Source organism: Chrysemys picta, chromosome 4, assembly GCF_011386835.1.
Source record: "Chrysemys picta bellii isolate R12L10 chromosome 4, ASM1138683v2, whole genome shotgun sequence".
NCBI lineage: Eukaryota > Metazoa > Chordata > Testudines > Emydidae > Chrysemys > Chrysemys picta.
In genome coordinates this window covers 81,077,397-81,102,781 of record NC_088794.1, presented here as the reverse complement: position 1 = coordinate 81,102,781, position 25,385 = coordinate 81,077,397, and the positions used below count along the sequence as shown (strand labels likewise).

The 25,385-nt window shown below is 49.7% G+C and overlaps 1 protein-coding gene across 4 annotated transcripts in view; it reads right to left on the bottom strand.

The window, feature by feature from the left end:
- Nucleotides 1-201: 201 nt before the first annotated feature.
- The window catches only part of CD82 (CD82 molecule), a 71,862-nt gene continuing 46,678 nt past the window's right edge, over nucleotides 202-25,385 (bottom strand). For all 4 annotated transcript variants that reach the window (XM_065592806.1, XM_065592808.1, XM_065592809.1 and 1 more), the window contains 7 exons: nucleotides 24,327-24,399; nucleotides 20,340-20,464; nucleotides 18,473-18,547; nucleotides 9,237-9,344; nucleotides 5,108-5,296; nucleotides 3,012-3,095; nucleotides 202-2,744 (listed from right to left, as the gene is read on the bottom strand). In XM_065592806.1, coding sequence (XP_065448878.1) covers nucleotides 2,670-2,744; nucleotides 3,012-3,095; nucleotides 5,108-5,296; nucleotides 9,237-9,344; nucleotides 18,473-18,547; nucleotides 20,340-20,464; nucleotides 24,327-24,399 — 729 coding nt within the window. In that variant the 3' untranslated portion in view covers nucleotides 202-2,669. The remainder of the gene's footprint in view (nucleotides 2,745-3,011; nucleotides 3,096-5,107; nucleotides 5,297-9,236; nucleotides 9,345-18,472; nucleotides 18,548-20,339; nucleotides 20,465-24,326; nucleotides 24,400-25,385) is intronic.

The window sequence follows — 25,385 nt, the reverse complement described above, 5'->3', positions numbered from 1 at the left end:
TCACCCAAAGTTCCAAACAGTGGGAGGAGATGTTTCCACAATACCACACCAGTAATTTCTCACAGGCAGGCCTCTCTGGCAGCCCGTTGCCCTATGAAGAGGTCAATGCCAGGTGCTTCTTACCACAGCACCAAGCCTCCATCACAAGGAAATTCTTATACAAAGGAGAAAGGACAGAGCAAACATCACAGTGCACAAGGGTTGGGTTGTGGGTTTTTTAAGCAAATCTCTTTATTGCAGAAATACCCTCTATGTTTTAGATCTGTACATGCGTTTCTTCCAGTAGGAAGAGGTTCCTAAAAGACAAAGAAAAGCTCAGCAGGGGCTCCACTTCCTTTTTGCTCAGTGTATGGCTCTTGTTCTCCAGTTCAGATGCCAACAAATAAGCTACCTTTGGGGACAAACCTCTAGTTACTATAAGATGCTTATAGAAATGCTAGCTTCACTTCAGAGCAATAAAAAGGTGCCGCCCCTGTAAGCGTCAGGCTGGAGGGATCTGTACAAAGAAGAGGGGGTTCAGGAAAGACTCAATCACCTTAGGAATGCGATAGCAACCTTCCCCAGTGCTAGCTGCCTACATAGTTACCTTTCCCTGGAGGGATGGCATCTGGGGTGAAAGGGAAGTGCAGTCTCCATGGATCATTCAGTCCTTGGCCCACTGCTGAGACTACTACTCCCCTGGAGGCTTTTGCACTTCTTTACTCTCTGCCAAGGGAGGAGCAGGTAGCCAGCCAGCCTACCACGTTAGTTGGAATTGGAGACTATGCCTGGAGAGCCAGTGCACAGGGCTTCATGCAACCCTGATACATGGCACACATCACTATTGAAGGCAGACTCACCACCAGGCACCTGTACCCAAGACCAGGATCACATTCCGTAGCTAGAAATGCCTCCACAGGCCAAGTAAAGTAGCCCCCACCTTCCCCTGCAAGAGCAATGACTTCCATCCACCACTGCAGGACCATCCCTCCCCAAGCCTCCTATGCCAGTGAGAGAGATTGGGGACCCCAGGCCAGCTCCTTTTGGGAGGTGGGTGGAGGGAATTCACCCAAAGTACTTTAGAGCTGCCCCTTGCTGCTCGCCACAGTCAGCACAACCGCCAGATCCATTTCCCTTCGTCACAGAGATGCCAACATGTCCGAGGTTGGTAGGTGTCACCTGTCCCTTTATGATCCCCAAAATTGGGCAGCACATGCGCCAGGAGCATGAACACCCCAACCTCATTTGAGTTTCCAAGAGGGCAGCAGGCAAGGGTCACTAGGCAAGACCAGAGCTGCAGTCACCAGCTGGCCATTTCAGGGGTTTTGCGGCAGGGCCAGAAGAGGAGGGTGAATCGAAGCTAGTACTCTGAATATTGTAAGTCTCAGTTAGCAGCAACATCACTGCACACACAACCAGATGTCCAGGCACCAAGCCACCCCATTTCCTCACCCAGAATGGAGCCTGCAATCCAACCATTAGCTGTTGTGTGGAGCCAGCTATTGGGATACCCACTGTAGCGACTCCCCTTAAAACCCATGATCCAGATACCAGCGAGAGGGATTCCAGGCCCCGTAGCACTTAGTCAGCAATCCAAACATGGACAAACTCTTCCCTATACCCCATGACCAGGACTCCAGTGGCAGCCGTCCCTCCCTGGCCAGCAATCAAGATACAGATGCCTTTATCTTAACATCATAATTAAAAACAAAGAATTAACAATCGTAGATTGCATACTGGAAAAATAATTAGTCATCACCTCTATAAAAGTTGGCAACCCAAGAACATGCCCAGCAGAGCCAGTCCGGGCTGAGTCCACAGACACCTGTGCTATTCAACAGTCTCTAAAGTGCCACTGAGCCAACAGGAGCCAGTGAAAGGGAGGACTAGGGATGGAAGAAGGGGCTATGAAATTAGCGAAGCCCAAAACCCATCTGCCTCTGTTCCAAGAGCAGCTTAGCAATGACATCACAAGCTGCTGGATGGGCCATACTTGGAATGGGTGGGCGTTGCTCCTTCCAAGAGGCTTCTAATCTAATGAGAAGGGGAAGGGAGCTACATGGAAGGCAGCATTTGGTTCACTCCAAAAATGGGAGAAATGATTTTGGGGAGTCTGTCTAGAACATTGTATGCTCAGATTCAGTCGGAGTTGGATGGGGGCAAGGGCAGGAAGAAGACAAGGTGAGGCTAATTGGAAGGGAAGCATTCTTTCACCCACAATGTACTCCAAAGGGTGACCCATCACCAGTAGGCCAAGCCCTCAGTCTTCTTGCTGGTTGATTGGATTCCCAGCTCACGTGGTGAAGAGAGGTGGCATGGGGAGGAGGATTATTCTATTGTAGGCCTGATGGACTGGAAGGGAATAAAGATGGGAAGGAGACTGTTAAACACACAGTTAGCAGTGAAAACTTCGTGCCCTCTCAGGTTGATCAGATCATATGATGCAAGCTAGATAAGTGGCCCGCTTCACAGAGTAGGAACTATCCAGAGACAGGAGAGGGGCTGCCCAGGGCCCTGATCACCAGAAGATTCATATTGCATTACCCCACTACAGTTCCTTGTGTTTTGAGAGAAATGGGATCTCACTGGAGTAATGGTCAGTGTGATGGGACAGTCTGAGGGGAATGAGGGCAGGAGGAATGTTCTGTTTGTGCCTCTGTGGTGGGGTAGCTCCAGGGTCAGAAGACTCATTACTTGGGTACTTTGCTGTATTCTTCTCTGTGTATGTTCTTGCAGAGCGAAATGGCCAGCACCATCCCCAACAGCTGGAAAACAGGCATTGGGAAAAAGGAGAGAGAGTCAGAAAACAGGCAGGCTCAACAGGAAAAGCAAACATGTTGTGGTAACTGGGGTGATCAGAGTGTAAGACAGGCAGACAGCTGGTTTGAAGGGCACTCTCATTGGCTGCTGGAGATTTGAACCCATCCCAATGAGCATCAGAGCTGTGGTCCCACCCTGGCCAGGTCTCCAGAGCCTGAAGAGAAGTGACCCAGTGTTTAGGTTAGAGAGTGCAGGGGGCAGTGGAGACTCACCTCAATGACAGCAACACCTGTGCAGACTCCAAGGATGATGCCAAGGTTGTCCTGTAACCAGCTCTGCACACTACTCATGCAACCCTAGGAGGGAAACAATTACATGGGGAAGTAGAAGTAGGGCAAGAGTCAAACAAACATCTGAAGGGTGCAACAGAATTATCAGATACAGATAAACATGATTTGTTGGGGAAGAGTCAACAAAGCTTTTGTAAAGGGAAGTCATGCCTCATCAGGCTACCAGAGTGTCAACAAATATGTGCATAAGGGTGATGCAGCTGATACAGTACTTGGATTTTCAGAAAGCTTTTGATAATAAGGTCCCTCATAGGTTCTTAAGGAAAACTAAGTAGTTATGGGACAGGAGAGAAGGTCATCTCATAAATCAGTAACTGGTTAAAAAGATAGGAAACAAACAGTAGGAATAAATTATTAGTTTTCATAATTGAGAGAGAGAGAGAGTCCCCCAAGGATCTGTACTGGGACCTGTGCATGGGATGGAAAAGGGGGTGAACAGTGAAGTGGCAAAGTTTACAGATGATAACGATCTCAAATAATTTTGTAAGTCCATAGCTGAGTGGGAAGAGTTAAAGAGGGAATCTCATGAAATTGGGTGACAAATTGACATATGAAATTCAATACTGATAAGTGCAAAATAATGTACATTGGAAAAAATAATCCCAGCTACACACATAGTGATGGGTTCTAAATTAGCTGGTACCACTCAAAGATCTTAAGAGAACCATGGATAGTTCTCTGAAAACTTCAGCTCAATGGATAGCAATGGACAAAAAGGCTAACAAAAGTTACAAACTATTAGGAAAGTAATAGAAGATAAGACAGAAAATATCAATATATAAATTCAAGGTACACCCATGCCGTGAATACTGTCGCCTTGAATACAATGGACACTCCAGTTCTGGTTGCCTCATTTCAAAACAGATATTATAATTGGCAAAAGTACAGAGAATGACAACAAAAATGATTAGGGGTGTGGAACAGCTGCTATACAAGAGACACAGTGGGCCTGTTCAGCTTAGAAAAGATGATTGGGGGAGGCGGGGGGGGGGGGGGGGAGAAGAGAATAGGATATAGGTCTATAAAATCATGAATGGGGTGGAAAAAGTGAAAAAAAGGAAGCATTATTTACCCCTACACATAACACAAGAGCCAGGGGTCACCCAATGAAATCAATAGGCAGCAGGTTTAATGCAAACAAGAGGAAGTAGTTTTCCCTACACTAAGCACAATTAACCTCTGGAAGTCATTGCCATGGGATGCTGCAATGGGCAAAAGTATGACAGGGTTCAAAAAAACCAAAAACAACTAGATAAGTGCATGGGGGATAGGTCCATCAATGACTATTAGCCAAGATAGTCAGCGATGTAATCCCCATGCTCGAGGCAACCCTAAACCTCTGACTGCCAGAAGGTGCGAGGGGAAGATGGGATAGATCACTTCAATTGTCCTGTTCTCTACACTCCCCCTGAAGCTCTGCTACTGGTCACTTTCAGAGACCAGATACTGGACTAGATGGACCATTGGTCTTACCCTGTATAGTCATTATGTCCTTTGGGAAAAGGGAACGGCTCCTGTTTCTCCTTCTGAAACATGAAATGACATGGACTTTCATGACAGTTTCAGAGTAGCAGCCGTGTTAGTCTGTATCCGCAAAAAGAAGAACAGGAGGACTTGTGGCACCTTAGAGACTAACAAATTTATTAGAGCATAAGCTCTAATGCATATGCATCCGAAGAAGTGGGCTGTAGTCCACGAAAGCTTATGCTCTAATAAATTTGTTAGTCTCTAAGGTGCCACAAGTCCTCCTGTTCTTCTTTTTTCATGACAGTGAGATTTATCAGGCTGTAGAACGGCATCAGCAGAGAAGGGGTGGAAGCCCCATTGCTTAGGACATTTCAGAGAGAACAGGGCCAAGCCCTTGAAAATGTATCCTAGAAGGGCTCTGCTGTGTCTCCAGGAGTCTAAAGACAAGATCACCTCAATAACAGTTTTCTGTCTCTAACTTCTTAGAATACTACCAGGGAATCACACAATGGACACTTCCCATGCAGGTCCCATGAGGCTCAAGTACTCACCTTTGTATAAACAGGCCAGTCAGCAAATGACACAGTCTTATTAGCAGCGGTGCCACAGAAACCACTCGTATGCTGGACATCATCAACTGAACCATTGACGCAGGAGCAGGGGTATAAAGTCAGGCTTCCGTTCAGGAGGATCTTATTTTCTGTCCAGTTCTGTGGCCCAGTCCAGCCACAGCAAGTGAGCTAAGAGCAAAGAAAGCATTCCCATTTATTCTTTCAGATATTTTGGCTGGTAAAAAGAGAGGGAGGGGCTGACAGCAGGTAGGGACAGGCCTTCTCCATGCAATATCTATTGCCGGTAAGCAACAAAATGGGAAGTGCAAGGGCTGGATTTTGATTTCTCTCCCATAACATTAACATGCCTCTAGCATCCCAGGTCATACCAGAAGTATGTGTGCATGGGGTAACCATTTAGAACAGAGGCACCCATCCACACTTTATCTACCTGAGGGCCATTTTGGCAGCTAGCCATGAGTTAGAGGGCCACACCTAATGTGCTTAAAGAGAGGAAACTGCAGCCTCCCATCTTCAATCCAGAGGTGTAAGAGACAGAGACTACAAGAACCAGCATGCAGAGCAGCTAGTGTGCTGGAGCATGTTAGCCTTCATGGAGCCTCACCTCTAGGAAGAAGGCACAGGCAGACATTTAGGGGTCCATCAAGTTGTATGGTTTTAGAGCAGGGCTCAAGTCATACTGCTACTCACTCGTAGTAAGGCATTCTGGTACTGTCACTTTATGAGTGATAGTATCTGAAGTGTGTTCTGGCTCACCCATTTCCCCCCCCCTTAAAAAGACCCCCAAAACCCTCTAGTACTGGTGTAGAGTCACACAAGATTGTGTAACTCAGGTCTTTACTAGTTTCCCCTGTAGTTTTTAAAGAGAGGCTATCCTTCACTGACAGACCTCCTCTTACCCCCAGTTCATAACGAAGCCAGGTGCTGAATGCAAGGGTGCTACCACAAAATGCAACAGGGCAAGATGGCAAGGTTTCTGGCTAATAATGGGTGAGAACAGGAGGATGGCAGAGGGCATGCTTGGGGAGTTTGAGAGACTTTGTGGCCTTTATGTTGGCAAGGTAATCCCTGCCCAGAATCAAATCTGTAGACCACATAGGGGACACAGTTAAGCAGTATTTTTACATGTTTTTACTGGAGATTATACAGACTGAATATTTATTTGATCTTCTCCTTAAGTGTGCCATTTACATAATATTAGATGCCTTGGGTGTAAGAAACCAGAACATTTTGGAGAACATGTGAAGTAACAACCTTAAAGTAACAGAACTTTTTTGTCAGTTAAATCAATGCAAGGTTCATCATCTTCTGCCCAGATCTTCAGCCTCTGAAATTTAAGTGCTACAGTAACAGCTGGCCACCACAAGATGGAGCCCACCTGCTACCACGTCTACCCAAAACTTTGGACCCACCTCTAGTCATCAATTATAGCTTGAAAAAACAACGAGGAGTCCAGTGGTACCTTAAAGACTAATGGGATTATTTGGGCATAAGCTTTTGTTGGTAAAAACCCACTTCTTCAGATGCATGGAAACAGCTTGAGTCAGCTGTTTCAAAGCAGAATGTGTGGGCTAAAGGGGTGGTGAAGAAGAAACAGGACTGGGAGAAATTTTGTTTCATCTGCAAAAAGATCTCAGGAGCCAGACAATTATCTGCCTCCATCTACACATGGAAAGCTGATTGCTTCAGTGGGAAGCATATTCCCCCATGAGGTCTACCCAAGGCCATGTACATCAGTATTTATGGTCTAGTTGGTTGTCTTATACACAACACACATCATTCAGTCGCTAAGTGCATCCACCATAACATCTGAACTACAAGGTCACCAGAAGCTCACCAGGTGGAAGCCAGGGAGGGATTCAGATGCTTGGCCTAGCAAGTCCTCTGGCTTAAATTGGATTTATTTATTAAACAAGGTGACAATGTAATGAAGTGGAGAGTCCTGAAAATGCCAGAGCTGGTGCTTGAACAATGTAAAGACTCCAATTTAGAGCCAGCATCTGATATTTAAGACTCAAATTGGAACATTTAATTCCACTAAAAAAGTCCCCAGGAGGAGCTAACTCTAATGCAAGGAGATCTGGAGTCTGGACAGCACGAGCGAGCTGTGCAATGATGTGATATTCCAGAGATGCTCCACACACAATACCCACTGTGACACACATCCTCCCATGCTCACACAGGGCCTCTAGTGCTGATGAACAGAATTGGATCCCAGACACTTAACTCCTGTTTACTCACATGACAGGCTTTGGGGATGCAAGCTTCCCTGCTGCTGAAATGGATTCTAAGGAGGACAGGGGACTCCATCTACATGGCCCAGACAGTTCTCTGTAAGGCTGTCAAAGAGGCCTGACTGATAGTAGATTGTGGCTTGGATTTTTCCTTTAGCATCCAAATGGAGACCTACACAATGTGACTCCCCATCATCATCTGCCCCATAGACCATGTGAAGTGCTTTTTGGTGCATGGGAGTGTCAATCCCCAATAGTCAGGACGAAAACTGAAACGTTAAGAGGCTGATTTAGACACCTGGAGTCAGGAGTGCTTTGATTTTACAACACTGCCCCATTTCAGCTGCTGGGGGAGCCAACACATTCAGATTCACTGCCCTCTTGCCAACATGGCTCTCCTCAAGCTCACCCTTTTTTCTTTTTGTCCTATCTCCTTCTCCTCTATGCCTGGAACCCCCTCTCTGACTTGGTCTGGTCATGCCTCCACTCTCCCAGCCAAACCTCTTAGAGCATGCTCTTTCCAGAAAGCATAAACATTGAAACAAACAAGAGCCATGGAATTAGAGAGTCCCTTGTTTTTACTGCATCCCTTCCTGATCCTTGGTTTGTATTTATCCTGGCTAGATTGCAAGCTCTCAAAGGCAGGGCCCTTACTCTCCTGTTTGCCTGCAAAGCTCCCATCACAGTACTGGAGCTATGCAAACATGACTCTGGCATGCCCGAATGCTGAACCAGGACATTAGCTTTCCCCACCAGCTGCTCAGACAGTGACCTTGATGCCAAGAGCAGAACCCATGGGCAGCTGGATGGCTCCCAGCAATGCTGGCACCTGCAGATAAGATACTACCCCCTAGGGAGTAGGGCAACAGATTCAGCTGGGCTGCCTGGCATTAAACCTTCAGTTTAGTTCACTACCAAGAAGTTAATCCCAGCAAAAGGTGTCAGTGGAGTATTAAGGCATAGCTTAGTGTTGGGATAAAGGAGTGCCAAGTAGTGGGAGTGGAGTGCCTCTGGAGAGTAAGGCTCACATCCCCTTTGTCCTACCTACTATGCAGTACTCACTCTCCACCCCTACCCCTTTGGGTCAGGTAGCTGCACGGCCTTGCCTGAGAGCAGCAGCCAACATGGTCTCTCGGCAGGTAGGCACTCAAACCCTGTACAGCTGGCTGTGCTGCTTGGCCAGATGGCAGGGCCCAGTGCGGTTCCTCTCCTCAACAGGCACAGTTCTACAAACATGAATGAGTACAAGGAAGTCCTTTCCAGTAACAGCTTCCTAGTGCACGAGCCAAGTGCTGCAGCTGGACACTAGCATGGTGAGAGCAATGCCAGGCAAGAGCCACAGGGCCAGACTGGAAGAAATGTTTAACAGGGAGAGTAATTATGATCCTGGGTAAATTGTTCCAGTGGTTAGTCGGTTCTCCATCACCGGCCATTTTTAAAATTAAGATTGGATGTTTTTCTAAAAGCTCTGCTCTAGCAATTACTTTGGGGAAGTTCTGTGGCCTGTGTTACACAGGTGGTCAGACTAGAGGATCACAATGGTTCCTTCTGGCCTTGAAATCCGTGAATTGAGAGATTCAACACAAAAGGCAACTGGCTAGGGAAGGTATTCCTGGAGTCCATTGGCAAGGAGGCTGGAGGGCATAAGGGCTGCATGTCAGCACTGAAGAGGGGTGCATAGGACTGGAATAGTGGGGGCCATGAGACAGGCTGGGAGGCATTCAAGTTAAGGGGTTGCTAGAGTTTACCCAGCACCTCCTCTACTTTCAGTCTGACTAGCAGCACCTCACTTTTGTCCAATGCCAATGTTTGACACCCCACCACCACATCCAGCATTGTCTTTTCTCCTCACCATCCCTCACTTGATTACTCACCCGTTCCTGCACATAGTCCCATGCATCCTGGATGCTCTTTTTGTCTTGATCACTAGGGTCATAATCCCGAATGAGGTCACGGACCACGACGGACACTTCTGCTTTCAGCTGGCAAAGGAAAGACAAGAGGGTTAAACACAGGTCAGTCAAGATTGCTGCCTATGCTCTGGGAGTTTGCACTTGCTTCTCCAGGGTTAAAGATGGGAGACTATCAGCCTGGCTGTGCAACTCGCTCTGCAGGCTTGGGCAAGTGGTTTCCCCTCTCAGTAGAGAGGCTAAACGCACTGACTTACTAACGAAGCCTCAAAGCCCAGGGTATTTGCAAAGTACATTGAGATCCGCAGTGACTGACCAAGTTCAGATGCTGGGCATTAGGGCAAGATTACACACAGGGAGGTGCGCGGACTCCCTCCGCCTCTTTTCAAGGAGGCGGAGTTGACTGGAAAGGTGGTGCAGATGGAAGTTTGGCCAGCTTCCTCCCTGAGACCCACCCGGACAGACCATTGTATCTGCACCCAGCGCTGTGGGAATCAGAACCCGAGTCATGGCACTAGCCTCCCCACGCCCCCTGCACTGTGCAGGGGCCAGCAAGGGTTTCCCTACTCAGCCTTGGGTGAGGGCAGCAGCCAAGACCCCTTGCTGGTAATTTACTGACCCATCCTACTAACTGGAGAGCCCAGCTGCATCTCAGGATGCAAATGGTAAACCCCGAACACACCTTGCTCTAAATCTCCCTCCCCATCACTAAATACCCCACCACCACATTCTCGGTGGATATGAATGGCAGCCTGATAAACAGAGCACGCTAGTCACACTCAGCAGCACCTTCCTCATGGTCAGTCCCCCCCACACACACACTTCCACTGCCCAAAAAGAGTCTCAGGTCCTCCTCAGTCACTACTCTGGATACAGCAGCAGCAGCCAGGGGAGAGGGGAAGGATCAGGTCAGAAGGAGCATGGGGAAAACTAGAGATTGCATTAGAGTCAGGAGCAGAATTGATTTCCACTGTAAGCATTTGAAATGCTCCACCCCCCTACACACACACACCATCAAGTTCAGTGGTGCCCATTTTGTCACCCCCACTGATGTGGTGCTGGACTCAGCATTTCCAAGCCAACCCAAGGTTACTGTAACCTGCCTGGATCAGCCATCCATCCATCTACTTTTTGGTATAAAGTGACCTGGCCCAGCCAGCTTCAGCAATAGTATTTACTGCTGCAGCTGCACAAGCTGCCTCGGGGCAAAACTCATCTCAAAGCCAGGGTTGGTCAGGCCAGCACCAGGCAGCACTCTGTGTTCCTGGGGAATCTGCAGTTTGGCTTTCTGTGGGCACAGCCAGGTTCAGCCACACAGATAGGAGTCACATGACCTCTCCTCTTCCCTCAGAGAGCATCTAACCCTCTTCCCCTTCATTCTTGGCAAGCCAACTTCTCCTCCCTCCCCCTTCCCCAAGTCAAGGGGAAATGACAGCAATTTGACCTGGTTCCTGCTAATGGGATTGGCCTCTGCTGCTTCAGTAAGCTCAAAAGGTTACTGAACCTTTGGGCCGCCTTCCTTCTCCCCTTCCACACCTCTCTGCAGAGGCAGGCAAGGAGAGTGACTCTTCTACCCTGACCCCCACCCAGGAAGTCTGCTGCTAGCCTGCACATTCAGTCAAAGCAAGGTCAGCGCAGCAAGAAGACTGAGCCCAGTTCAAGTGCTTCAGTCTCAGATTTTGTGATCAGCTCCATTCAGGGCCGGCTCCAGGCACCAGTCCAGCAAGCAGGTGCTTGGGGCGGCACCTCGGGCTGTCTGGCAGCAATTAGACGGCGGGTCCCTCTCGGAGGGAAGCACCTACCGCTGAATTCCCGCCGAAGAAGAAAGCAGCGCGGTGGAGCTGCCGCCAGAGTGCCGCTGATCGCAATTGCGATCGCAGCTTTCCACACCCCACCCCCCCGCCGCTTGGGGCGGCAAAAACCCTGGAGCCAGTCCTGGCTCCATTACTGCCCACACCGAAACTGCTGACAGCATGACGTGGGCCTGAACCAGCGCCCCAGATCTGAGGCCCACAGAGCTCAGGGAAAAGCTCTGCTGATGCACAGCTCTAGCTTTTTATTGCTGTGCATAGTCTGTGCCGATGACATGAGGATGTGGTGCCTGGGGGGTTAAGGGAGAAGAGTCTCAGGTGGCTCTAGTTCTAAGCTAGGGGGTTTTGTACCAGTGTAACCCACACATTTCCTGGGTGGGGTGCTCTGTCCCATCTAGTGGCACCGAGACCACTTAGAGATAAAATGAGTCTGCTCTACAGCTTTAGCTAACAGCCAGTTGCTTTTTAGCTCATGCAGTAGAGGTGCAGGCTTTAAGCTCCAGAGGCCCCAGGTTCGATCCTGCCTGCCGACGACCAGGGTCGGTCGGCGTTACACCAGCATTGCGAGGAACTGCAGATAATTATAAACCAAGGATTATTGGGTGTTTCAGAAAGAATCCGAGGGGGTTAATTACACAGAAAGTTCAGTTCTGGAGAGTGAACCTAGGGCAACCTGTTTTCAAGTCTAACTGGCAGAGCAAGCCAAGAATGAATGCAGGCACCCAGAGTTAACACCTAGCCCCGTGTGTGTCGCCAGGGCAACTAACTGAAAGAGCAGCAAGCTGGAAAAGCATGTTGAGCAACTTTCAATACCCACCCCCCTTCACGACGCCAAAAAAACCCTTCGCTGTGCATCACTGGTGCTATACAGAGCTAGAGTAGGAAATGGCTTAAAGTTAACTGCATGAGGAGGTTGCTGCCCCCATCTAACAGTGGCCATTTAATTTCTCAACTTCCCTTTCCCATTACTGAGAAAAGTTGCACAAACCAATCACCCCACTAAGGGAGGAAATCTGAGTCTGGTCTGCACGGTTACACTCACTATATTATTCATGTATCTAGCTATGGAAGAGGCCCCATAGGTCATCCCATCCATCTCTCTAGGACCAATGCTAGATCGTTCTCTCCGGAACATTACGTTTTTGTCAGGTCCAGTTTTAAATGCATATCAAGTGATGGGGCTCCCATCCCCTCTCTTTGGGAGATTATTCCCCAATCAGTTCCAATCTTTCAACTGAGGCACACATTACAGCCACTTAGCCAGAGACGAGCCTCTGCATACACCACACAATTGACAAATAGGGCATAACAACACTCCTATTCTTAAATCATCTAGAGCTAGGTTGAAAAAGTCCTACAGAATATAGAACAGGACAGTGGTTGTCAAACTTTTTTTTCTGGCGACGTACTTGAAGAAAATTGTTGATGCCCGTGACCCAATGGAGCTTGGGATGAGGGGTTTGGGATGTGGAGGTGAGAGCTGCGGAGTGGGCCCGGGAATGAGGGTTCAGGGGAGGAAGGGGGGCTCTGGGCTGGGGCAGGGAGTTGTGGTGCAGGAGGGGGCTCTGGACTGGAGGTGCAGGCTCTGGGGTGGGGCCTGGGGTGGGGCCAGGGGTGAGGGGTTTGGGGTGCAGGAGGTGGCTCTGGATTTCAGGGGGCTCAGGGCTGGGGCGTGGGAGGGGGTCAGGGCTCTGGGCTGGGCGTGGCAGGTTCTAGCGTGGGGCTAGGGACGAGGGGTTTGGGGTGCAAGAAGGGGCTCCCAGTCAGCAGCGCAGCGGGGGTGCTAAGGCAGGCTTCCTGCCTATCCTGGCCCCGTAGACTGCGCTGTGCCCTGGAAGCAGAGGCATGTGCAAACAGCTCCATGTGGCTCACCTGTAGGCACTGCCCCCTCCAGCTTGGCCAATGGGAGTGCAGAGCCAGTGCTCGGGGTGGGGCTAGCGTGCAGAGCCCCATGGCCCCCCCGCCTAGGAGCTGGACCTGCTGCTGGTCATTTCTGAGGCACGGTGCAGTGCAGTGTCAGAACAGGTAGGAACGAGCCTGCCTTAGCTGGGCAGCACCAATGGGACTTTTAATGGCCTGGCTGGTGGTGCTGACCAGAGCTGCGGTGACCCAGTGCCTTACATTCTGCGACCCAGTCCTGGGTCACTACCCACAGTTTCAAAACCGCTGGCATAGGAAGCCACCTGAACTAGGCTAGAGGAGATCTAAAAGGGACTTTCTAGCACTAATGTTTAGGATTCTATGATCTATGGAGGGGCAGTGGATGACTGTACTGGGATCTATCATTAAACAGCAACATACAGCTTGAAGAGTAGAATGAAGTTTGTCAAATGTATATTACTGTTTTGGGACCTACCAGTCTCCCGCACCTTTCAGCTGCAAAGAACCCACACCGGTTTCATTAACAAGAAAACATAAGGAAGAAGGGGGTGTTGTGCTGACAGCCTTACACCGAGAGTCTACACCACAAAACAAAGGTGTGTTCTTTACTTAGGTTAAAAAACAGCAGTGAAGAGATGCCAACTCTGCTTTTCACTCATGTTAAGCTGGGGGTTGAACCTGAGTTGTCATACAGTCACTGCTATTTTAACCCAGGTTAAACCAATACCTGTCAGCTCACCCAAATTAAGAACACTGAGACAGACATATCTATAGTAGAGATGATACTCCACCCACCTCCCACGGACAGCATTGTGTGGAAGCCTCATTGCCACTACACAATGCTGGAGGATCAGGGAGACTCACTCAAGTCTTCACAATTAGCCCATCTGTTGCTAGGGCAACGGACCTTGACTTTATCATGTTTTGGGCCAGAACTTTAGACCAAGGTGGACAGAAGGAACAGGAAGATAAAACATTCCCTAGCCAAAACGAAACCTGGAGAAGAGGGGAAGGCAGGGAAAGAAAAAACAAGAAAAAACCCGGGTGACTTCTGAACTAATGGTTTCATACGGCAGCAGTGTGACCTAGTGAATAAAGCATTGGACTGGGCCTCAGGAGACCTGGCTTCTATTCTCAGCTCAGCCACTAAACAGTGGGGTGACTTTGGCCAAGTCTTTTCATCCCCTCTGCCTCAGAATCCCCAGTCTGTAAAATGGAGATAGTGATGTTACCTCCTTTGTAAAGCGCTGTGAGATCTACTGATGAAAAACGCTTGGTATTTACTTTTGGACAAATCATACTTTCCTCGGAGCAGCTGTGCCAGATGGGGTAGGACATCTCTACTGAGAAGTGGAGGTACAGATCTGTCATGTACACCACACTTCAGACCTGAAGTACCCTCTTCGTAAACACAACCCACCCCAACTCCTCACTGTCCATCGCTGAAAGTTATTTCTAGCCAAGTTTATTAATCAAAGAGAACGTCATTGTGGAAAGTATCCTACATGCTAAGAGACAGAGTCTTGTGCAATTCTCAGCATACTTTACAGTACTTTCTTTGGACTTTTTCAGGAGAAGGGGCACTAAATACAAAGTAACATTCACAGCACCACAAGTGCAGATACCAATATGAAGCATGGCCTGCCATGAGTCAGAGGGGCAGGAGAAATTCAGGCCCATAAAACTTGGGGGTGCTGCTCTGAAGATCTGTGCAAGTACCCCACAGAGCAGACAGCACCTCAGGTTTAAGGGATCCTCCAAAAGGCTCCAATGTAGCAGTCTACATGGAGTTCAATTGGATTGGATGGATGGCATGGGAGTGTTTGGAATCTCAGATACGGAGCCCACCTGCCCCCTTTCCTCCACAGAAAGGGTGAAGGTATCCAAGCAGCTCTGCTACTGGGAGTATACTGGCACCACCTTGCTGCAGGAGCCCTTATTGTATAGTCCCTGGCCACTTCCCCTACACTGCTGCCAATATCAGCTGCTTGCAAGAAATTCCAGCTTAGACAAAACCCTGCAGTTTTAGGGGTGAAATGCTGAACAGTGCAGAGAGGAAGGAGTGTTAAGGAGAGTATTGGGGTGGATGGCAAGGAAACTACACTTGCCTTGCTGAGCCAAAGCTGATCACATCCAGGAGAAAGCAATAATTTCCCCCTACTCCCACCCCCTAATTTGCATCAGAACTGGGGCTGTTCTATGATGCAGCACATGCAAATGCCTGTTCCGCTCCCCACACCAGCTGATCACTGTTTCCACTTCTCCCCCCACTTGCAATCAATGCAGCAGAGAGCAAGCCATGTGTGAACCCCAGGTGATTAGGAAGCCGGCTCATACAGCTGCTCTTGCTCACCACAGCCCACTGCAGGAAATTCGAGCTAGCTGAGTGGGAGCAGGGCAGCAAGTCTCAGAGCCCAGGTCTACAAACTCTGGCTCTCAGGGCTCATGCTGCAATGCTAAAGACAGCTATGCAGAAATTTGGGCTTGGGCTCTGAAATCCACCCCACTCCCCAAGCTGCAGAGCCCAAACAGCTACACTGCTACTTTTAGTAATGTTTCATGAGCCCAAGTCTGTAGACCTGAGCTCTGAGACTTAACATGGGTTTTAAAACAGTGTAAAACATATCCTGTCAGACATAGGGCAGCACAATTATAATTCACCACTAACCACAAGATCTATGTTTTATAGGGTTACCATACGTCTGGATTTTCCCAGACATGTCCGGCTTTTTGGGCTTCAAATCCCCGTCCGGGGGGAAATCCCAAAAAGCCGGACATGTCCGGGAAAATTGGGACATGCAGGGCCGGCGGTGCTGGGCCGGGGGCCGACCCAGGCTGGAGACGCCGGGGGGGGGCAGACTGGGCCGCGCCTCCTCCCCCCACCCCCTTACCTGCTTCAGGCTTCCTGCAAATCAAATGTTCGCAGGAAGCAGGGGAGGGGGCAGAGTTGGGGTGTGGGCGGGGCTGGGGGCAGGGCCGGGGCCCCGTGGAGTGTCCTCTTTTTGGACACTTAAAATATGGTAACCCTATGTTTTAGCCAAGTGTTGCACTGACCAGCTAGAGGTCAGAGGAGGAACTGCCTTGGGGAAGGAATCTAAGACTGGGACTGGATGTTGCAATGCATTGAAAGGGATCAGCACTTTTGTCCTAGTCCCTTAGAGCTCTAGAAATTTCGATGGTGCTGCACAGATCACAAGATGAGATGTGATCCCTGGCCTATAGAGCTGCAATAAAAGCAGTTTCAATAGATGAAGGCCACGAGGCTTCAATAAGTAGTAAAGATGGAGACCCATCAGACTGTGGGTTCAGCCCTGCTTCAAGTACGGTTATCATATTTCCCCAAGCAAAAAAAGGACACGGGGGGGGGGGGGGGGGGGGCGGGGGAAGAGGAGCCCCGCTCTAGCCCCACCCTACCCCCATCCACTCCCTCCCACTTCCCACCCCTTGACTGCCTCCCTCAGAACCCTCAAACCTCCCCACCCCCCATCCCCTGACCAGGGCCTGCTTTAAAAGAGCCCAGGAATCGGGCTGTGCTCCGGCCAGGGTCGCGGGGCCGGGCCGGAGGTGCTTGGCCAAGGTTGGGCTGGCGCACTCTGCCAGAACCGGGCCCGGGCTGGGCCGGAGCGTCTGGGGCTGGGGGGTGCTCAGCTGGCGCCACGCTGGTGCGCTCGGCCGGAACTGGGGCTGCCGCCCTGGGGCCCAAGCCAAGCTGGAGCCGCTGGGGCCGGGCTGGCGCACTCGGCCGGAACTGGGGCCAATGCCCCGGGGCCCGAGCCGCTGGGGCCACCGGGTGCCACTCGGCCAGAGCCACGTATCCCCGGAGCTCTCCTCCCTGCCCCCGCCCCAGCTTACCTGCTGCTGCCGCCTGCCTGCCCCTGCTTCTTTTCAGACTTCCCCTGAAGATCTGATTTGCAGGAAGCTGAGGAGGGGGAGGAGCGAGGGGGGGGGGGCGGAGCATTCAGGGGAGGCAGGGAGGAGGGGGAAAACAGCTGTGGGGCCGGACAGCATGGTAAGGCTGCAGGGAAGAGAGCAGGGAAGGGGCTTTGGCTGCTGAGCGGCACTTGGCCGCCACTTTTCTGTCTATAAATAGCCGACCGGGGGGGAAATCCCGGACATTTTTAGAAATCCCACCCCCCCCGGACGGCTATTTATAGACCGAAAAGCTGGACATGTCTGGGGAAATCTGGACATGTGATAGCCCTAGCTTCAAGGACAGAATGGATTCCCATACAGAGATTAGCTATTCACCCACTTACTCCGAAACTGAAAGTGTGGAAGAGTTTGAAATGCAAAAGCAATCCTGCATAGTCATGGGGACGGGGACGGAAAATGAAGCAAGTGGACTGGGACATGATAGCAACAGGGCAGAGCTGTATGGACCCCCAGCATGGGAGGCAGGGTAGTTGGAAGGGAGCAGGCATGTGCACACAACCAAGGACGACTACGGACAGATACTCCATAGCAGAAATCCAGACAGCACAGAAGGGAGGAAGAGCTACCATGTCTGGGAGCTGCTACCACCAACAGCCTTGCCAGGTGGGGGTTGGGATGGTTGCATTAGGTCTGCTAGTGAGTAACATGGTTACCCCAAACCTCAAGGGAAAGACTTCTATAAGCACCACCCACCATATCTGCCCAACTACTGCTCAAGTCCAAGCGCCCACATAGTCAGTTACACACACGGATGGAAACTACAGAGTTAGTCTTTCCACTGGCAAGGAACTCAAATACACATTAAGAGCCCAATTCACAAATTCTCTACATTTCAACAGGGGGAGAGGAAACGGAGTTTCCCCAAGTCCGAATTTAGGCTCTGATGCTGCACCATTAGAGTCCATGGGAGCTTTGCTGTAGACTTCAGGCGAGCATAAAATGAAGCACTGAAGAACTGTCCTACAGAGGAACCAGCTTCCTTCACTGCTCTTGTTCTCGGACCCAAAACAAGTCTGGGGGCAGACTGTTTCACTTGCTATTCTCACTCAGCTCTTCGAATGAGTCAAGCCCCAACGCATGCAGCTCGTTCCCTAAATGTAAATGGCAGCACATGGAGAGAGCTCATGAGCAGTGGGTAACCAGGACTGACTACATCAACAGGGGCCCAAAATGGAGTGTTTCAGCAGTGGGTGGAATAAATGGGATCTGCTGGCCGCATGGACTTGCTGGTGTCCAGATGAGGACCACAAGTTAAGGGTTTGGTACTTCTGATGGTACCCATGGGTGAACAAATAAAATAAAATAAGGAACTTCCTAGTCCTTGGATACATGGTGCTGCTGGGCCTGGCAGGCACATTGGGACAGACTGGACAACAGGGCAGATTCCGTATGGTGTTGAGATAGCTTGGATGGGGAGAGAGCTTGACTGCGTTGCCTGCACATGACATAACCAGGCTGGGAAAGTAAGAGCTTCCAGAAACCAAGCCAGATAGGATAAGGAGGAATGTATTGCAGGTCTTTGTCCCAGTACCAACCCTTGTGTCTCTTGAAGGCTTATAGGGAAGTGAAACTTACTGCATCTCGCTGGAAATAGATGAGCAGTCCGGCAGCAACCTGAGCTAGGAGGATCAGCAGCAGACAGGTGATGTACTAGAAAACAAACAGAAGAGAAGGTGTTAACTCTGCTGGCTCCCCAAGCAAATCTACATCTATGGGCAGCAGCCTCAGTAGGGCTCCGGGCAAATACTGACAATACAGGAGTAAGCAGCATTCAGTCTGGAGATTCCTGGCTGATCATGAAAACGAAGAGCTAACAGAACTAGCTAGGAGTTAGCTGCCCAATACACTTCAGCCATGGCCTGCAGCTCTACCTCCACCACTAGGCTAGCTGCTGGGCCTGGCAGGAGCAGACTCCACAGCGGGGAGATGAGCCAGTTTGGTAGGTAGGGGAGCCCCAATTACAGTGTCTGCAAGTGACAGAACATGCAGAGGCTCAGACCTCTCTCTTCCCTCACATTCCAGCCCTGGGCCTCGAGGGCAGCAGTTGCTCTTGGCACCAGATTGAGGGGTGGCTATGTGGCACGGCCTTGGACGGTCTCCTCAGCTGGTGTGCTCAGACTGATTTTTTTTTTTTTAAGTCAGTTTTACAAATCTATGGAATGGAGGAGACTTAAGTTAATGAGCTGGGATGTGATTGTGTGTGTTTAAAAGAACACAAAAAAAAAAAAAAAAAAAATTATCTGAGCCATCCAGGAGAGGGCTTGGCATTGCACAGCACAATGTTGTTGGGTTTTTTTTTTGGGGGGGGGGGGGGGGGAGGGAGGCACAGGGGAAGAGAATAGAGACTGGGAGTGCACTGGGGTCACATTCCTGGTTGTAACCAAGGCCAGCGGAAGCCAAAGTGAGCCTGTAGACAGGCTGCTCGGGTCAGAGCTGCTGAACCAGGGCTGGCTACACAGCACCCAGACATTCAAGGGTGTGGCATGCATGCTTGTAGGCTGGCTGTGAGCATCCCAGGCTGTGAGCTACAGCAGCAAAGCATTGTAAGGCACCTAGGATTACAAGGAAGTGGAGACAACCCCTTACTAGCCTGCAGCATATGCAGCGGTGTAGGGCACCCGAAAATTTGGGACACCACTGGGACAGCAGGTAAGAGCGGGTCAGCTCCTGCACACCAAACGTGCACTGCAGTCTCCTTAGGCAGGGGCCGTATTCACAGAGCCCAATGTGCCAGCGCGGTGCATTCTGAGTGAGGGGGGGGGGGGGGGTGTCTCTGCAGGGAACTGTGACTCTCCGCCGCTGTGAGGCAGGCCGGGCAGCTTGGTACCCTTTGCTGCCTCATCCCCCCTCCCCGGGCTGCTGCAGCGTCTGCTGCGTACAAAGCTCAGTGTGTGTCAAGAATGGGGGGAGGTTCTTCTGGGGGTCCACGGGTGGGGGGCGATGGCTGTGCCTCAAGTCAGGCATAGGGGCACCAGTTTAATACTTCTGCATAAGGCTCCATAAATCTTAAGGACAGTCCTGCTAGACTGGATTGCACCCCACATCCCATTACAGCTGCACTGCAGCAGGAAGCAAGTCTCTTCTCCTCACACCCACCCCCTTTATCCATCGCTTCTGGCACATAGTCTTGTTCTCTCAGGGCTGCAAGGAGGATGGGAGGCAGGGAGAGGTCACTGAGCAAACTTCTTTTCTGCATAATTGGTTACTGAGATGGGGAGAGAAAAAAGATACACTGCAGAGAAGGGAGAAGGTAGCCAAGATGGTAGACAAAAGCCCCAACCAGTCTGAGGCTGCCCTGCTGATGGTTCCAGTTCCCAGACACTGGCTCACTCCTGCATCACTCTCAGCAAGGAGATCACTGAGTCAGGGAGAAGCAGAGGATAGGGGCATAACCTGAAGAGAAGTTGGGGAGGTGGAGTAAAGGCAGCAGTGATTCACTCACCAGACCCAAGAGGCATCGGACCTCATTGACTGCTCCAACACAGCCCAGGAACCCCATCAGCATGGTGACTGCCCCAACTCCAATGAGAATGTATGCACCGACCTTTAGCGATTCAGATGAAGTCTCTGTAGGAGACAGGGAGGGGAAGAGTCAGCCATCAACAGACAAGCACTTACAGCCAAGTGTTTTGATTAATGCTTGTGCAGGCACTAAAGGCCCATATCCATGGCTGCAGGAGGGTTGACAGGGGCATTATACAGAAACCTGAACAGAAAAGTTTGTCTGTGGGTAGAAAGGTTGCCTCCCTTCTCACAAACACTTTTGAACCTGCAGTTACTCATTCAGCCTGCTTGTAAATCTCAGTAAAGGACTAGTCACACCTTAGCTTCGTGTCTCACTTACAATTCCCTGACTAACTCTCAGAGAGCAGACACTGGTACTCCTAGAGATGGGGCAGGAGCAACCCCCCCTTTCTACCTCACCACTATTTCCAAAATTCTTAATATTCAATAACTGAATGTTGGGGGAAGTTCTACCCCTTTTCCTACCAAAGTACTCCCTCTTTCATCGGCCTTTTCACATTAAAAATCCAATGTTATAAACACTCCTGTCCAGTTTCCGCTCTAGGTTCTTCCCATCCATTTGCAGGAAAGGAATACTGGGAAGGACCAGCTGACTAAATGCTCCTTTCTGTGTGTGTGCGCACGCGTGTCAGACAGACACCCAATTGGCTTGCAGGGTGTTGGCTGGCCAACGTAGGAGGTATTCAAGTTACTTGACAATTTGAATGTAGTGCTCGGATGCCAGTGGCCAGCCAGCTGTGTATAAAGGAGTGCAAGGATAAATTATTCCAGGTTTAATACAGATCATGCCTAATTGTAGCTCCTCTTGCACAATCCACCGGCAGCCCTTGCACTTTCCTTGAATGGATGCTGCCCCCTTGCCTCCATTTATGTTACATCCAATTTAGAAGGTGTAACCTTCCTTAAAGGGGAAGGGCTCAGCTGCCATTTCAGTCCTCCCTTCCTTCCCGACAGTCCTTAAATAGCAATTGTAGAAGCCGCAGAACAGAGGCTTGCCTTTATGCTGGTCGTGGAAGGACTATTCCTTGCAGACTGCCCACCCCTATAGAGAGGTGGGAGGGAGGCAGACAAAAGGGAGGTTTAACCACCTTATAAGGAGCCTCACAGTGCCAGAGAAAGACATTTAGTAACCCAAGAGTTTCATGATGCTGGGGAATTCTGGATGTCGTGTGACCAGTAAGGGAGGTTACAGGACTTACAAAGCTTGGTGATGCCTCTTCCTAGGTTGGGAGTCCCAGCAAACAAATCTGCTTTAAATCAAGACTAGGCCTAGGAGAGCATATAGTTTTCCCTTCCCAACCCTCCCCCCACCCCCTAAACACAGCTATAACATGTACCCAAATTGGCATTGGAAACACATTCCACTAGAATGTTCTGGGAGGAAGGCAGGTAACCACCAAGGCCAGAGTCATTCATTGGAATAGCCGGAGCCAGCTCTCAACCCAGACTGGCAGACAATCCCACACCATATATTATCCAGAACATTAGCACAACCCCTGCCCTCCCCCCTCCCAAAAAAGTCAACAGCTTTGGGACTGAATGTAACATCAAGACATCACATCTTGGCCCCGTGACTGGACACGTTTGCCTTGCAGGGTGAAGTGTTTACGGGGGTAGCCCTAAATCAAAGTCCAAGCTCACACTCTGCGTGTTAGCAGAGAGCTCCACAAATCCCCTGTAGCAATGCAGGCATGACTGGGGCCTTTGAACACGTGTTGAATCGCTTTACTGCTTGGAGGCAATTAATGGACCATTTCCACATTTAAAAAAAAAAAAAAAAAAAAAAAAAAAAAAAAGTTATTTCCAACCCCAGAGCCAAAGGCTTCAAAAGATCCCAGGATCCTTGCTTGCAGCATCTTGGCTCTCGAAGGAAGGTTCTGCAGACTCTACTGGCAGGAGACTCCTGCTTTCCATTCCCCCTTGCTCCATGTCTTCCTGTTCTGGGCAGGCAGCCAAAAGGAGAACAGAGACACGTAGGCCCTTTCGCCAGCATGCTGGAATGCCCTGCTGTGCAGAACTCTTCCCCAGTCTCTGGTAGGGTTACTAAAAGCAGAGGGGAGGAAGAAAGAAGTACAGGAAAGAGGGGAGTAGGCAGAGAAAGAACTTAGTTTGGAAATCCCAAGGAAGGAAGCCTAAAGCACTGTGGTGCACATTCAGCAGAGATTAAGGGTAAAATGGAAAACAACAGAGCTAAGACACAGAAAGACTCTGAGGCCAAGCAGAGCAAAGAGCAGCCTGTAGAGTCAAGTCAATGTGTTCTGCACATTTTGTTAGTTTTAGGAGGGTGGTGAAGCACTGGAACGGGTTACTGAGGGAGGTGGTGGAATCTCCATCCTTTAAGGCCCGACTTGACAAAGCCCTGGTTGGGAAGATTTGGTTGGGGTTGGTCCTGCTTTGAGCAGGGGGTTAGACTAGATGACCTCCTGAGGTCTCTTCCAACCCTAATCTTTTATGATTCTATGATTCAATGGTGCTGTGCCAACAGAGGTTCGAATCATAGACCTAAATCATCCAGTTTAATAGGAACAGGTGTTTCCTTCTGAAATGCTGTAAGTAGACAGGCCCTGAGCAAACCCCTGTGGCTGCAAGTGTAAAGGGATGCATCTCCATTCACAACCTCATTGCTGTAGCCACCTTGTGATTCTTCCCATTGTAGAAGCTGAAGTAGCAACCCAGATCCTGCAGTAAAATCATGCAAGCATCAATGATTTGGGGCTGTTCTAGCATTTAGTATAAGGGTCCATCTCCCTCCCCTTCAACAGGCCACATTTTCCAGAAAGCCTCCTCATGGCATCCAAACCGCACATCTCTACAGAGGCACGGCACATGGCTGGGTAGCCAATGCCACCTGCAGAGTCACTGGATAGCGAGTTGGATTCAGCATGGCAGCTACTGCTACTCCTCACTCCCTGGAATAAAGCTGAACCACTGTAGGTTGCGTGCAAGGCTAGGCTCACACAACAGCCTCGATCCACAATTCTGGAGATGTGGGAAGCACTTATGAAATAAAAATACCCAATACTTTAAATACAAGAAAGCCACAAACATGTGACTTCTGTTGTGGGTGACAATTACCCAACTAACCAAAAGCCCTTTAAATCCCACCACAGTCCAGGTTCAGTTAAAGCTAGTTCAATTTTTTGGCTGGCACAGAATGCCTTGACCCCACTGAACAGGCCCAAGTCACCTTTCCTGATTGGGTATTTGTGAGTGAGGAGATTACTACTACACATACAGGGGGCTGCGGATGTCAGACTAGAATGTGGGTTTAAGAACAGCGAAAGGAAAAAGCTCCAATTAAGAATTAAATACAGGTCCCAGTTAACATCCAAAATTAATGTATGTATGTATGTATGTATGTGTGTAATCCATTGCATTTCAGCAAACAGCTTGAGAATCAGCTGCTCCTTTTGCTATCTCCCAAGACCCATATCCTCTGTGGATTAAATATTCGGGCAGAAGCAGTCTCACTGCACAGCTCTGGGCACACTGAAAGTAACTAGATAAAGTAAGAACACATTTGAACTGGGGGCCCAGCAAGTAGCAATGGTCCAGCCACGTGGCTTGTAATGTATTTATCTGGAGCTTATGTCTGGGAAGAGTTCTAGGATTTCTCAAGAGCTTTTATTTAGAAGTATTTTCTCTGAATGGGGCACACTTTAAGGTTACCATCCCTGGGCTGATCCAACAGCCCCTCTAAACAAGATCATTAACTATTGATGTTCTTCTAAAAGCCAGCCAGAAGCCAGTCTTTGCTTAGGACTATGTTCCTTGACTGTGCTGCTATGCTGTAGAAGTCCCTCCCATGCCTTTGTATTTAAAGAGCTAAACACACAGAGGGACAGATCTCCCACAGGATATAAACCAGAAGATAAAAAGGGAGGAGAATGAATCATGGCCTTACGCAGAACTGAAATGAAACTGCTTTTGTCGACTAAGATCCACACTCCAAAGCCCAGGATCACAGCACCCAGGATCTGAAAGAGCAAGAAGAGTGAAAGTCACTAATTAAAAACAAACCGAACAAAACAGGGAGTGGGGGACTGGTGGCTAAGAGCTAAACAGCAAGTGTCCCACTGTTCCCACCCTTCCTCCCATCACACACCCTTCCCCAAGAGCAAGCAAGCAAGATTAAACAGTCACTCCCGGAAGTAGTCCCAGCTAGCAGCACACAGGCTCTAGGTTCTGCTGGTTGGAGATTATTCATGTAGTGCTTTAGTTCTACCTGGTGCTGCAGGGGAGGAGAGCTGGGACAGACAGTCAAAAGGCTCTCTGCCCTGAAAGGCTTGGAGTGAGTCTTAAGGCACAAGCTATACAAGTACAGAGCAATGCTGTCCAGAAAGAGCAGCAAGAGGCAGGTATGGGTCATACACAGGTAGGCATTATAGGAGCTTTTGGACAGAGAAAGCCTTGCTGCTTGATCCAGGGCTGTGCTTTCACAGGGATGGGGAACCAGCTACCTAGTCCTGTGGGGTGCCTTACAATAGGGACCCTTCAAGGGAGCTTCAGCTAGGTCTAGAGGACATGCCAGACCTCTCATTTGTGACTCTAGCCTAAGTGCAAAGCATCAAATGCAGAAGTCAGTGCTGTCGAGCTTGGGCTCCTACGAGTAACATGCACAACCAGAAAGTTCATCTCCAAGGAACAAAGCCACAAGCTATGGTGCATGAGGGTGACAGCTGAGCTTCTGGCATGGGGCCAAGACATGACAGGGAAACTGAACAGACAACACCACAACCAAAACCCATAACACTCCACTGGCATCAACCAGCTGGCAAACTCTGGGGATAGCACAGACCAGAAAGAGCTGGTTGTTCCAGAGAGAAGCAGCAGCAGCCCATCCCCAACTACCACACAGCCTGCCTGGGGTGAGGATTAGCAGTAACATTTCTCATCTGGAGCAGGGCGTTTCTGATGAGAGGATAAAGGGGCACCAGATTGATTGTGGTTACATTTTGTTACA